Source organism: Oryza glaberrima, chromosome 7, assembly GCF_000147395.1.
Source record: "Oryza glaberrima chromosome 7, OglaRS2, whole genome shotgun sequence".
NCBI lineage: Eukaryota > Viridiplantae > Streptophyta > Magnoliopsida > Poales > Poaceae > Oryza > Oryza glaberrima.
In genome coordinates, this window is record NC_068332.1 from 2,001,727 (window position 1) to 2,017,899 (window position 16,173).

Consider the following 16,173-nt stretch of genomic DNA (forward strand, 5'->3'; position numbering starts at 1 on the left):
TGACCCTCCCTAAGCCACAGATTACTTGTGCCTTTACAAGGCTTGCAATCGGAGTCTTTTGGTAGAGACACTAGCACGGGATAGCTCATCTTAATCGGGCGGCAAGCCTCATCTGTGTCGGGGAGAGATTCCGTCACGAACCAAAGGTCACTGGTATGAGAAGTCATCTGTATCGAGTATTTTGCCATCACTGATTTATCGGGCCAAAACTAAAGCCCGTCACCGATAGGTTTGACCTAGCAGATGAGTTAAACTAGGGCCCGCCACCAATAAGCTCATCCGTGACGGGCACGTACTTGAACACGACTATGGTTTGGCGCCTGTCACGGATGACTCATCTCAATCGGGCATAAACTTAAGCCGTTACGGATGACTCATCTCAATCGGATGATCGCTAGCTAACTGAGGTGAGCTGAGCTTTCCTTCAGCCAAAGATTTTATTACAGAGGAAAACAACATATATAAGGATACAAATTAAGCATGTGTAAGAAGTGGGAGATTCAATTTCCTCCACAGCCAATCGTAAAAGCTCTATGACCATGACCCTCTCTAAGCCACATACTTGTCTTTAAGGTTTGCAGTGTAGAAGTCTTTTGCTAGAGGCCAGATCAGTCGTTGAGTCGTCGCAACGGATTGCTGAAAGTAGTGAGTCTGATATGTATCCTCGACTTCACACCAGTAGTTGACTCAGAGTTTATCGATCGTATGTATACTTATATATATGTGTGTACCACAGTAGCAGTACTGTAGCATAATAGACACGATCGACATTATTGACACTCGTGCGTCCAGCTGGATCCTCGTGCGGTCGATCGGTGGCGGCATACTAATTAACAAGGTAATTAAGTTTTCTAACTTCAATTTGTGTGTATGCGTGTATATATGCTCTGAAAATTAAAAGTTGTCACATGCATATGGTTGCTTGTAATAATAAAAAATCGGGCTTGATCAATCGTTTTCTTCAGTATATATAGTGATGTACGTTCTTGCCCACTTTTTATATAATTTGTTTTACCGTTTATTAGTTGCATACTCATTCCGTTCTAAAATATATTGCCATCTTTAAAGTCTTTTTTTTGTTAGGAATCAAGGATTGAGATCAAAGTTCTAAACTATGTTTAAAGTCAATAAAGTGCATGCTTTGGTTTACGTCCTATGGGTTGACAGGGCAGAATGGGAATATTATGGGAAAGTGCTTTTATCCCTTGAGAGGATATCCTCGTTCTATGCATCTCATCTAAATAGTTATTAAAAATCAAAAAAGATTGATAAGATAGATTAATATGAAATATATCACTCCACAAACATGCAAGTTCAGATTTAACTTCTATAAATTGTAACAAATATAACAAATATAATTGTGAATGTACGTTATCTAGTTTCAGTTTAATTTGTTCTTTTTGTGTCAACTTGTAGAAGTTAAATTTAGCATTGCATGTTTATGAGGTGATATAAATCATATTTGTTTATGTTGTCAATTTTTTTAAAAAAAATGATGATTATTTAGGTGATATGCAAAAAAAAACCAGGGATGAAAATCCATTTATGAATATTACTACTATACTAGTTTCGCATAGACGAACTTCCTTAGGCACTACGTAAGTTATTCATTGTTTTTAATTCTTGAGTAAATATAACTATCATGGTGGCCCATGTAGATTGTGCGGCGAGTATCATTATATTTTATCTCATATAATAACATATATATTTTCTCAATTTATTATTAAAGTGGCAACATAATTTTAAATTTTGTACTAACTTTTCCAAACTACCCGTGTGTAATATTTATATTGTATTGTATATACGTGATAGTTATTAATTATTTTTATATCAAATTTTAGTTATTTCTAAATTATATTCCTATATGGACTCTAGGCTCGTCTTTCAGTATTTCTTGTTTTTTTTCTTCCGAATTATCGTTATTTGTAAATTGTATTTCTATATAGACTCTAGCCTCTTCTTCCAATATTATCTATTTTTAATTCTCAATTTTCCTTATTCTAATTGTATTTCTATGTGGACTCTAAACTCATCTTTCAATATTTTCTATTTCTTAATTCAAATTTTAGTTAGTTCTAAATTATATTCCTATATGGACTATAGACTCTTCTTCCCACATTTTTAAAAATTTCGACTTTTAGTTATTTGTAAATTGTATTTCTATACAGACTCTGAACTCAACATGTAATTTTATTATTTTTATTCCAAATTTTAGTTAGTTCTAAATTCCTATATGGACTCTATACACTTCTAATATTCCTTATTTTTTAATTCTAAATTTATATTATTTATTAATTTTATTTCTATATTTACTTTATACTCTTCTTCTAATTGTTTTTTATTTTTTAATTCTGAATTTCAGTTTTTTCCAAAAGTGTGTTTTTATATGAACTCTATACTCTTCTTTCAATATTCTTTTTTTATTCTGAATTTTAGTTATTTGTAAATTGTATTTCTATATAGAATCTAGCCTCTTCTTCCAATATTATTTATTTTTAATTCTGAATTTTTAGTTATTTATAATTGTATTTTTATGTGGACTCTCAACTCATCTTTCATTTTTTTAATTTTTAAATTCAAATTTCAATTACTTCTAAATTGTATTCCTATATGGACTCTAAAATCCTCTTCCCATGTTTTTAAAAAATTTGACTTTTAGTTATTTGTAAATTGTATTTCTATACAGACTCTAAAATCTACATTTAATTTTATTATTTTTATTCCAAATTTTAGTTAGTTCTAAATTCCTATATGGACTCTATACACTTCTTCTAATATTCCTTATTTTTTAATTCCGAATTTATATTATTTATTAATTGTATTTGTGTGAATAGCTAATATGGTCCCCAAAGTTTCACTTCGGGCTTAGTTTAGTTCTTGAGGTTTCAAATAGTCCAAACAAGTCCTCCAAATTAATCATTTGGGTTAATATAGACCTTGCACCCACAAAAAGTGCCACGTGAACATGCCAAGTCATCCTCGCATACAACGGTATGAATGAAATGACCATTCTACCCTTATATACCATATAGAAAAGAAAGAACAAACAAATTTTTCACACGTGTATGATCGTTTTAGAATTGTCACTTACGATTGATGCGACCAAGCACTGATCGTATAAATTCCTTTGTCGACCACTCTCCGTAGCAATGTTGGGCCTGGGCTGGCCTGTTATGTTTTCTGTTTGTATCTTTTCTGTCTTTTCTATATAGTATATAAGGGTAGAATGGTTATTTCATTCATACCGCTACATGCGAGGATAACTTGGCATGCTCATGTGGCATTGTTTTGTGGGTCAAAGAACTATATTAACCCAAATGATTAATTTGGAGGACTTGTTTGGACGATTTGAAACCTCAAGGACTCAACAGAGCCGAATTTCAGTTATTTCTAAAATTGTATTTCTATATGAACTCTATATTCTTATTTCAATATTCTTTTTTTAATTCTGAATTTTAGTTATTTTTAAATTGTATTTCTATATGGACTATAACTTAATTTTAGTTTTCTTTTTTTTAATTCCAAATTTTCATTAGTTCTAAATTGTATACAGGCATGGACTCTAGTCTCCTCTTCCAATATTCCTTATTTTCAATTCAGAATTTTAGCTATTTCTAAATTGTATATCTATATGAACTCTGTTTTTTTCTCCGATTAATATGAGAATTTCTAGGCCGTGAGAGCAAGCATGGAGGCTCCTTTTTCTATAACTTTAATAAGTTAACTAGCATGGTGGCCCTTTCTCTCATATAATAGCATATATGTTTTCTCAATTTATTGTTAAAATATATTAAAATGACAGCATAATTTTAAATTTTGTACTAACTTTACGAAACTAATGTGTAATATTCATATTGTATTTTATATACGTGTTACTTATTAATTATTTTTAATGTCAAATTTTAGTTAATTATTCCGAAATTATATTCTTATATGGACTCTAGACTCGTCTTTCAATATTTCTTTTTTTTAATTCCGAATTTCCATTATCTGTAAATTGTATTTCTATATAGGCTCTAGGCTCTTCTTCCAATATTATTTATTTTTAATTCTGAATTTCTATTATTTCTAATTGTATTTCTATTTGGACTCTAAACTCATCTTTCAATATTATTTAATTTTGAATTTCATTTACTTCTAAATTGTATTCCTATATTGATTTTAGACTCTTCTTCCTATGTTTTTTTAATTTTGAATTTTAGTTATTTGTAAATTGTATTTTTATACGGACTCCAAACTCTACTTTTAATTTTATTATGTTTATTCCGAATTTTAGTTTGTTTTAAATTACTATCTAGACTTTATACTCTACTTCTAATATCCCATATTTTTAGTTCTGTATTTCTATTATTTCTTAATTGTATTTCTATATGGACTTTATACTCTTCTTAATTGGATTCCTATATTGATTTTAGACTCTTCTTCCCATGTTTTTTTTAATTACGAATTTTAGTTATTTGCAAATTGTATTTTTATACGGACTCTAAACTCTACTTTTAATTTTATTATGTTTATTCCCAATTTTAGTTTGTTTTAAATTCCTATATGGACTCTATACTCTACTTCTAATATTCCTTATTTTTAATTCTGAATTTCTATTATTTCTTAATTGTATTTCTATATGGACTTTATACTCTTCCTCTAATATTCTTAATTGTGCGCGGCTAGCACCCACACAAAATTATTTAAGCTTTCTTCACGTGTTTTCTCAAAATTTGTTAAATATTCATCTCGTTGTCTTAGCATATTAAAAGAAATTGAATATTAGGTTTTCAGTTTTATAGCTCTTCAAAGTTACACCAGCCACCACCTCTTACTCCTATGCCGCCCCTATATTTACTTGTCCAACATGTCATGGCTTATATTCATCCTTAAGACATTTAAAAATCGTATCTTATAGTTTTTAGAGTTCTTTGCCTCGTTGATTTTCCTTTTTACTGTTTTTAGAAGTCCCTTCAAATGTTCTTACTGTACTCCTTTATGGTCATCCCGATGTTGCCCTTTATTGTCATTAGAATTTTAAAAACTAAACCTAGTTTTTTTTTACTTTTTATAAGTCCCATCAAACATTATGACCTTAATACTTCACGGCATGCCCGTCGCCTTTCCTCTTAATTGTCATTGGATTCTAAAAATCAAACCTACTTGTCATTGAAGGATTTTATTTATAGTTTTTACATGTTCCATCAACCGCCACGACACTACTCATTTACCGCTTGCCGGCTACCCCATTCTCTTTTTTAGCATTTGCCACTGTCGTGTTCTAGATGAACTGTTTTTTATATTCCTTTTTATTCCAATTTTTTATTATTTCTAGATTGTATCTCTACCTGAAAACTCGTTTTATCTAATTTTGGAATTTATTTTTTGTTTATAATTTTAATTAATCTCGTGTTGTGTTCTACATGTACTATTTTTTAATATTCCTTATTTTCAGTCTGAATTTTAGTTATTTATAAATTATATTCCTACTTGAACACTCAATTTTATTTTTTTTCATTTCTGAATTTATTTTATTTTATATTTCAAATTTTAATTAATCTCGTGTTATATTCTAGATGATATATCCTTTCAGTATTTCTTTTCATTTCAAAATTTAGTTATCTCTAAATTGTGTTGCTACTTGGTTTGTTCAAATTTTTCCTTTTTTAGTTTCGGGATTTAGTTTTGTTTTTATTCTAAATTTGAGTTTATCTAGGTGGTCCGTTTTTTCAATGTTTCTTTTCTTTATTCCGAATTTTATTTATTTATATATAAATTGTATTCCTATTTAAATTCTGTTTTTCCTTTTTTTTTCTAATTTCAAAGTTTATTTTATTTTTTATTCTGAATTTTAATTAATCTCATATTGGGTTTTATATGAATTGTGATTCCAATATTATTTATTTTAAATCCTAATTTTAGTTCATTCTAAATTGTATTTCTACTTAAACTCTCTTTTACTAATATTTGAGATTTTTAAAATTTTTTATTTCGAATTTTAGTTAAACTTGTGTTGTATCCTAGATGGATAGTTCTTTCAGTATTCCTTTTTTTTATTTTGAATTTTAGTTATTTCAAAATTGTATTCCTACTTAAACTCTCTTATTTATTTTTCTAATTTCAGAATTTATTTTATTTTTTATTTCGAATTTTAATTAATTTCGTATTAGGTTCTTATATGGACTCTTATTTCAATATTACTTATTTTTAATTCCGAATTTCAGCTATTTTTAAATCATATTTCTACTTGAAGTCTTATTTTATTTTTCTCCAATTAATGTTGGAATTTCTAGCCTTTTTTATTTTGAATTTTAATTGATCTCGTATTGGGTTCTTACGTGGACTGTGCTTTCAATATTACTTATTTTTAATTCCAAATTTCAGCTATTTGTAAATTGTATTTCTACTTGAATTATTCTTTTCTTTTCTCCGATTAATGTGGGAATTTCTAGCCTCCACAGCGAACGTGGTACCTCCTTTTCGAGCTGTCTTAATAATATAACTAGCTGGGTGGCTCGCGTAATTGCGCAGCTAACATCTATATAAAATTATCTGTTTTTAATATGATTTTACTTAAAATTTATTAAATAGTTATCTTGTTATGTTAAGACTTTGCAAGACCAAACCTTATCATCCCCGTGTTTATAACCGTGTATCTAATTTTATAGTTTTTAAAAGTTACCCCTTCTTTATTTGTTGGCTCGATCCACCATTGTTTATACTCATTTTTCTTTGAACCTTTAAAAATTGGATCTTATAGTTTTTAAAATTTATTGTCTCATTGGGTTTCATTTTTATAGTTTTTAGAAGTCCATCAAACGTTGACATTATACTCCTCTACGGCTCGTCCAATGTCTCATCTCTTTATTGTCAATGGGATTTTAAAAATTGAGCATAATTAATGTTTGGATTCATTTTTTATTTTCTAGAAGTCTCACCAAACCATTAGCGGCTCTACCACTGTACTCTTCTACGGCTCGCAAGCTGCCTCCCATCTTTATTGTCATTGAGATTTTAAAGTCGAACATGATTATCATTAGGGATATTCTTTTTTTTTTACTTTTTAGAAGTCCCAAACCTTTAAAAACTGGACCAAGTAGTTTTTAGAATTTATTGTCTCGTTGGGTTTCATTTTTATAATTTTTAGAAGTCTTGTCAAACGTTGCCACTATATTCCTCTACAGCCCGTCTATTGCCTCCTCTCTTTATTTTCATTAGGATTTTAAAAATTGAACATAATTACTATTTGGGTTCATATTTTTGCCAAACCATTAGCAGTTTTGCCACTGTACTCTTCTACGGCTCGCCCTTAACCTCATCTTTTTATTGTCATTGAGATTTTAAAATCGAACATGACTATTATTTGGGTTTATTTTTGTACTTTTTAGAAGTCCCGAACCTTTAAAAGTTGCACTTTGTAGTTTTGAGTTTATTGTCTTGTTGTGTTTCTTTTTTATAGTTTTTAGAAGTCTCGTCAAACGCTGCCACTATACTCCTGTACGCTTTATTATCATTGATATTATAAAAGTCGAACATAATTATTATTTGGGTTCATTTTTTACTATCTAAAAGTCCCGCTAAAGCATCAGCGGCTTTTCCACTATACTCCTTTACGGCTCGCCCGCTGCCTCCCCTCTTTACTGTCATTAATATTTATTCAAACATAATTATTATTGGGGTTTATTTTTTTACTTTTTAGAAGTCCTGCCAACCGCTGTGACAGCCTGTCCGCTGTCCCTCCTTTTAATCGTTTTTGGGATTCTATTTGGAATTTTGTTAATAGTTTTTAATCTCCCATCAACTAGCCATCACCAATCTACTCCTTTACAGGCATGTTGCTTCTTTCATATTTACTGTCATTTGTCATTTGTGTTCTAGATAAAACTTTTTGTTTGAAAATTCCATATCTTTCATTCCATGACTTTTTGATTTATAAATTCCTACTTTAACTCTTATAATTATTTTTCTATTTTCGGAATTATAAATAATCTCGTCATGCGTTCTAGATGGTCGTTTCTTTTATTACTCTTTATTTTTTATTACGAATTTTACTTATTTATAAATTGTATTTCTAGTTGAACTCTTATTTTTCTTTTTCTAATTTCAGAATTCATTTTAATTTTTATTTTTAATTTTAATTAATCTCGTTTTGTGTTCTATATGGATTATTCTTTTAATATTTCTTTTTTATTATTTATAATTTATTTTTTAAAAAAATGTATTCTTACTTGAACTCTCTTTTTTATTTTTCTAATTTTGGATTTATTTTTTTATTCCAAATTTTATTTAATCTCGTATTGTGTTCTTATACTAACTCTTCTTTTAATATTGCTTATTTTTAATTCCGAATTTCAGCTATTTTTAAATTGTATTTCTACTTGAACTCTTAGTTTCATTTTTTTATAATTTTGGATTTTATTTTATTTTTATTGCAAATTTTAATTAATCTCGTATTTGTTTCTTATATGGACTCTTCTTTCAATATTGCTTATTTTTAATTCCGAATTTTAGATATTTCTAAATTGTATTCCTACATGGACTCTCTTTTTCTTTTTTTTGGCTTAATGTGGGAATTTCTAGCTTTCACAGCGAATGTGATGCCTACTTTCAAAGCTGTTTTAATAATATAACTAGCTGGGTGGCCCGCGCAATTGCGCGGCTAGCACCCAAACAAAATCATATATTCTTTTAGTATGATTTTACTTAAAATTTATTAAATAGCTATCTCATTGTCTCAAGACTTTGAAAGACCAAACCTTATCATCCTCGTGTTTCTAATTATATAGGTTTTAAAAATTCACACCAGTTGGTACTTCTTATGTCATCTCCTTCTTTATTTGCTTGCTCGATCTATCACTATTTCTATTCATTCTTCTTGGAACCTTTCAAAAATAGTTTCTATAGTTTTTAGAGTTTATTGTCACATTGGGTTTCATTTTTATAATTTCTAGATGTCCCGTCAAATGTTGCCATTATACTCCTCTACGGCCCGTCCACTTTCTCTTCTCTTTATTGTCATTGAGATTTTAAAAATTGAACATAATTATCGTTTGTGTTCATTTTTACTTTCTAGAAGTCCCGCCAAACCATCAGCGGCTTTGCTATTGTACTCCTCTACAGCTCGCCCGCTGCCTCCCTTTTTTATTGTCATTGAGATTTTAAAATAGAACATGATTATCATTGTTTTTTTTTACTTTTTAGAAGTTCCGAACCTCTTTAAAAATTGGACTTGTAGTTTTATTTTTTATAATTTTTAGAAGTCCCATCAAACGATGCCACTATGCCCCTGTATAGCCCATCCGCCGCCTACTCTTTATTATCATTGTGATTCTAAAAATCGAACATAACTATCGTTGGAATTCATTTTTTGTTTTCTAGAAGTCCAGTCAACCGTCGGCGGCTCTACAACTATACTCTTATACACCCCGCCCACTGCTTCTCCTTTTTATTGTTATTGCGATTTTAAAAATTGAATATGATTATCAATGGATTTTTGTTTTACTTTCTAGAAGTCCCCGCAACCGCCTTACTTGTTTGCTTCACGGCCTACCTGGCGTTCCTCCTTTTAATTGTCATTAAGATTCTATTTGATGTTTTATTAACAATTTTTATATGCCGTATCAACCGCCACCACTACTCCTATATAGGCACCGTTACTCAATTTATCTCGTCATGTGTTTTAGATGGTCTTTTTTTTCAATAGTCTTTATTTTTATCACAAATTTTAGTTATTTATAAATTGTATTCCTAATTGAAATCTTATTTTTTCTTTTTCAAATTTCAGAATTTATTTTTAAAAAAAATTAGTTAATACCGTGTTGTGTTCTTTTAAAGTTTTTATTTTTTATTTTCAATTTCAGTTGTTTCAAAATTGTATTCCTACTTGAACTCTCTTTTAATTTTTCTAGTTTTGGATATTATTTTATTTTTTATTTGAAATTTTAATTAATCTCGTATTGGGTTCTTATATGGATTCTTCTTTCAATATTGCTTATTTTTAATTCCGAATTTCAGCTAATTTTAAATTACATTCCTACTTGAACTCTTCTTTTTTTTGCTAATTTTGGATTTATTTTTATTTTTATTCTGAATTTTAATTAATCTCGTATTGGGTTCTTATATGGACTCTTCTTTTAATATTCCTTATTTTTAATTCCGAATTTTAGCTATTTTTAAATTGTATTCCTACTTGGACTCTCATTTTCTTTTCAAGTTTTGGATTTTATTTTATTTTTATTTCGAATTTTGATTAATCTCATGTTGGTTTCTTATATGGAAACTTCTTTCAATATTGCTTATTTTTAATTCCAAATTTCAGCTATTTTTAAATTGTACTTCTACTTGGACTCTTCTTTTTTTTTCTTTTTCTCCGATTAATGTGGGAATTTTTAGCCCCCACAGCGAATGTAGTGCCTCCTTTCAAAGCTGTTTTAATAATATAACTAGCTGGGTGGCCCGCGCAATTGCGCGGCTAGCACCCAAACAAAATCATATATTTTTACTATGATTTTACTTAAAATTTATTAAATAGCTATCTTATTGTCTTAAGAGTTTGAAAGACCAAACTTTATCATCCCCGTGTTTCTAATTATATAGTTTTTTAAAAGTCACACCAGTTGCTACCCCTTATGTCATCTCCTTCTTTATTTGCTTGCTTGATCTACCACCATTTCTATTCATTCTCCTTGGAACATTTAAAAATTGGATCTTATAGTTTTTAGAGTTTATTGTCACGTTGGGTTTCGTTTTTATAATTTCTAGACATCCCGTCAAACGTTGCTATTATACTCCTCTATAGCCCACCCACTGTCTCTTCTCTTTATTGTTATTGAGATACATAATTATCGTTTGGGTTCATTTTTACTTTCTAGAAGTCCCACCAAACCGTCAGCGGCTTTGCCATTGTACTTCCTTACGGCTTGCCCGCTGCCTCCCTTCTTTATTGTCATTGAGATTTTAAAATGAACATGATTATCATTGTTTTTTTTACTTTTTAGAAGTTCCGAACCTTTAAAAATTGAACCTTGTAGTTTTTAGAGTTTATTGTCTTGTTGGGTTTCATTTTTTATAATTTTTAGAAGTCTCGTCAAACGATGCCACTATGCTCCTCTACAGCCCGTCCGCCGCCTACTCTTTATTGCCATTGTGATTCTAAAAATCGAAAGAAGTCCCGTCAACGATCGGCGGCTCTGCAATTATATTCCTATACACCCCGCCCATTGCTTCTTCTTTTTATTGTTATTGAGATTTTAAAAATCGAATATGATTATTAATGGGTTTTTTTAACTTTCTAGAAGTCCCGGCAATTGCCTTGCTCGTTTGCTTCAAGGCCTGCCTGTCGTCCCTCCTTTTAATCGTCATTAGGATTCTATTTGGTGTTTTATTAATAGTTTTTATATGTCGTATCAACCGCCACCACTCTACTCCTTTACAGGCCTATTACTTAATTTATCGTCATGTGTTTTAGATGGTTTTTTCATTCAATAGTCTTTATTTTTATGATAAATTTTAGTTATTTATAAATTGTATTCCTAATTGAAATCTTATTTATCCTTTTCTCATTTCAGAATTTATTTTTTTTCAAATTTTAATTAATATCGTATTGTGTTCTTTTAATATTTTTATTTTTTATTTTCAATTTCAGTTGTTTCAAAATTGTATTCCTACTTGAACTCTCTTTTATTTGTTCTAATTTTGGATATTATTTTATTTTTTATTCTGAATTTTAATTAATCTCGTACTGGATTCTTATATGGATTCTTCTTTCAATATTGCTTATTTTTAATTCCTAATTTCAGCTAATTTTAAATTGTATTTCTATTTGAGCTCTTCTTCTTTTTTACTAATTTCGGAGTTTATTTTTATTTTTATTCCCAATTTTAATTAATCTCGTATTGGGTTCTTATATGGACTCTTCTTTTAATATTCCTTATTTTTAATTCCGAATTTCAGCTATTTAAAATTGTATTCCTACTTGGACTATCCTTTTCTTTTCTTTTCTAATTTTGGTTTTTATTTTATTTTTATTTCGAATTTTGATTAATCTCGTATTTGGTTCTTATAAAGAAACTTCTTTCAATATTACTTATTTTTAATTCCGAATTTCAGCTATTTTTAAATTGTATTTCTACTTGGACTCTCCTTTCTTTTCTAATTTTGTATTTTATTTTATTTTTATTTTAAATTTTGATTAATCTCATATTGGGTTGTTATATGGAAACTTCTTTCAATATAGCTTATTTTTAATTCCGAATTTCAGCTATTTTTAGATTGTATTTCTACTTGGACTCTCCTTTTCTTTTTTTTATTTTCTCCAATTAATGTGGGAATTTCTAGCCCCCACAGCGAACGTGGTGCCTCTTTTCAAAGCTGTTTTAATAATATAATAGATAGATAGATAATAGATAGATAGATAGATAGATAGATTAATAGATTTCTTTTTTTTTCTTAATTTCCTATCTTCCCTGGGTGAATAAATGCTTCCCATCTCACAAATACTCCTAGATAATTTATTTTCAACCAGTTATAAATGAAGGGCAATAAAGTCATTTAAACTGTAGTACTGTTTAATTCATGTAGATAAATTAAAACAACATGCTAGTACCTATAATAAGAACGAGTTGTTGTGTAATGTAGTTATACAAGGCATGTACGTAGTTAGTTATACATGTTTCTGTCTGTTTCAGTACTGGATGCTCTAATTATTTATTAGTCCTAAATAACGTATGACGACCTCTTATTAATTATAACATGATACTCTACATGTGCATCAATTAGATGTCGCACTTACCGTACTGCTCCGACGAAGCTATGCTTGAAGACACCATTAAGCAATTCACAAAAACACGAGCATATCCGAAGCTAGTGGAACTGAATGGTCTGGTGGTGGTGACCACCATCTTCGCCGGGATCCTGGTCGCTGTAGGCGCCTACCGGCCTCGCTACCGACACCATGCTTTGGTTCGCCTCCTCTTTTACGGAGCCACCACCTTGTCTCTACCAATCGTCTCCTATGTTGTCTCCCGTTCTTGGACGGGCTCTTATCCTCGTAAATCACCAGTAATGTTTTACTACGGTAAGCACAGATTACACTCAGCGCTGCAGCTAGTATGGATATGCCTTGTTCAAATCGTTCAGGTTGTTGGAATCAATTACGGTGCAACAGTCGCTGCGGATGAAAGAGAAGAAGGGCGAGGCACTGGTGTCCCGATGGTTCTGTTTCTAGAGGCAATCTGGGTCTCCTACCTTGTGTACTCTAGCAAATCCTCTCATTACAGGCTTGCAGTATTTTACATCGTCGCGGTCGGTGCCTTTGCTGTTATATTTGCACGCCTGATGTTCAAATGCTATGCATTTAAAAAGGCCCAGCCTTCTTATGCTTTGAGGCGCAACCCTCGTCTTATTGTGGGATATATGAAGCAGTTGCAAGATGGGCAGGGCGAAGCTGGAACCATACCGCCACTTATAGTGATGGGGGAGGAGACCCAACAAGTGGAGAAGCGACCTGACGGTTACTACTTCAAACGGATGTCCAACCATGACACTATGAACTGCAACCGATTGGTGACCATTGACACGGTTTGGAAGTGGCAGTTGGAAGATCAGCTCAAGGATTTGTGCCTTTCGTTCGCATTGCACAAAATATTGCGGTGTCGATTTGCAGATTACACAGCCACTGACACAGGATGTGTGAGAGCCCATGACTTCCTTTGGGAACTGCTGCTTAATAGCGATGATCATGAACGGCTGCTCGGCATAATTTTAAACGAGCTTTCTTGTCTCCATGACTACTACTATTCATCATTGCCTATATCCTATTCGAACCGTTGTTTGCCACTCCTGAACATCGTCATCTCACTCTTCACTATATCGTATTGTTTACTCGCTGGATTATTGGTGATTTGTTACTTGCGAGTTATGATGAAGAAACGGCGGTCTGGTGGATGGGGTCAGATTTACTTCCGTGTGTACTGCGTCGACGGCGCCAACAGTAATTATTATTATGAAGCACATACAGATCGTGTAGGAAATTTGTTCTATGATATAGTGCCGATATTTTTACTGCTCACACTAGTAGTGCTTGCTGAGGCACGGGATATTGCTTCCTACATCTGCTCTATATGGACCAAAGTAACCCTTTTATGCCACTCACTAAACAATGATACCACCTGGCAGCGATATCATAGATTGATCAACGCTGTGTCAAGATATCAATGCAAGGCAGTGAATCCTCTGGATGACAAGATGAGACAGCTCTCAATATTGGAGTTAAATTTCCGCCCAAGAAACACCATTACAGGTTGTCTTCTTCGTCTTCTCCATCCGCTTGGCATGAACAAGAATGTCAATGTACCGACTGCTGTCAAGGCTGGGATCATCAACGCACTAAGAAGTCTAAGATGCAACAATGAGCAGCTAAGCAATGGTGTAGGGTTTCTGCAGCGCCGTCAAAACCAACAAGAAGATCATGGCAGCCACAACAACGACGACGACGACGACTTCCTTTGGGCTTGCACTGATGCCAACGGCACGACTGATGTCATCCTCACATGGCACATCGCCACCAGCATCCTCGAGATGAAGCTCCAAGACCAGCAAAATGCATCTTCAGACAACCAGATTGCTGCAACTCACCTGTCGCGCTACTGCGCGTACCTGGTGGCCTACTGGCCGGAGCTGCTCCCCGACGACGACAAGTGGAGCAAGAGCTTGTACGACGACGTCAGCAAGGACTCCATGCGAGTTCTCGCCATGGTCGTTAGCCAAGGCGGCGGAGGTGGTGGCCGGTACGAGGAGGAAATGAAATTGCTGACCGAGAAATCGGAGCACGACGTGGTGAAGAACGGCGTGAGGCTAGGAAGGCAACTGATGGAGCTGGAAGACAAGGAGGAGGCGTGGAGGTTGCTCGCCGGCGTGTGGTCGGAGATGGTCCTGTACGTGGCCCCGTCGGAGAACCTCCACGCGCACTCCGACGCCATCGCCCGCGGCGGCGAGCTCATCACCGTCGTCTGGGCGTTGCTCATGCACCTCGGCATCTACACAAGGCCGCCGTCTGGCGCTTCTCCGGCTAACTCGGTCCGAGTATAAGTTATGACGTCTTTGTTAGCAATAATCTTGTGTACCTGTGTTTACTTATTCGTCTGCATCTAATAATCTTGTGTACCTGTGTTTACTTATTTCGTGTGCATGTTGTGTGGTATTGGAGGTTAAAATTCCGTTGTAATCGTTCATCTACATAAGGAAGTAAACAGAAAAGCAGCAGAGATTGCGCTGCACAAAAATTCCCCTGTTTTTCCCATTTTTGTCGGATCATCTACAGTGCGTTGTGCTTTGTGTTCGTCCGTGCTCTTGCGACCTTGGAAAATTCCTGAGAGTCTTTTACAAAAATCAGATAAACACTTACACTCTAGATATTTAGCTAGCTTGCTGCTGCTGCTTTCAGGAAGGAAAGATATTTTCAGTGTGATATGATCTGAATTGATCGGTATGTATGCTCTGTTAGCCTCTACTCTCACCATTTCAATAGTTCCTTCAATTATATTATTATTATCGGACCATTCAAAGGTTCCGAGCTGTAGGGACAATAAATTACATGTTTAATAGGTATCGTTAAATTTTATAAAATTGGAATTATATTATATGAAATCGGGCGTTTGTAATAAGCCTAAAAATATATAAATGTAAATTTTCAACGATATGAAATTTTCAATTCTGGTGTTTTAGTATTTTTTTTCTCCCGCTACTATTTTTTGTATTAGGATGCTATAGGTGTGGGCTTTTTACGGTACACTAGTAATCATGCACGTGCAATGCACGTTGTGATCAATATTTGAATAAACCTAACATATTGCACCTAAAGATTTTTTATAGATATGTACTAAAATGTTTAAAGGCTATTACATCTACGCATAACATAGTGCTTACTATTGCTTTAGAAAATGAAAAGATAAGAAAGATCTGTAGCATTTTTCCAATACTTTACACACAATCATTAACCCAACCAACTAATTTTAACATAAGATCAAGATGCATATCTTTGATCAATGACCAAGAAACATATGGAAAGATGGCAAATGCCACAAAACCAAACCTGTGCACATGTTGCTAGTTAAAGCAATAGATATGCGATTGTAATAAGGACACCAGTTTCTCTTGCATACCAATTTACACAATAAATCCCATAACTTGAAT

At 32.4% G+C, this 16,173-nt stretch overlaps 1 protein-coding gene across 1 annotated transcript; it reads left to right on the forward strand.

Moving 5' to 3' along the window:
• The first annotated feature begins 764 nt into the window (after positions 1 to 764).
• Positions 765 to 15,218, forward strand: LOC127780537 (uncharacterized). The gene is made up of 2 exons (XM_052307456.1): positions 765 to 838; positions 12,760 to 15,218. The coding sequence occupies exon 2, from the start codon at positions 12,760 to 12,762 to the stop codon at positions 15,067 to 15,069; it is 2,310 nt and encodes a 769-aa protein (XP_052163416.1). The 5' UTR covers positions 765 to 838; the 3' UTR covers positions 15,070 to 15,218.
• Positions 15,219 to 16,173: the final 955 nt, after the last annotated feature.

Coding starts and splice junctions, on each gene's coding strand:
- LOC127780537 (XM_052307456.1), top strand. CDS start 12,760: ATGTCGCACTTACCGTACTGCTCCGACGAAGCTATGCTTGAAGACACC.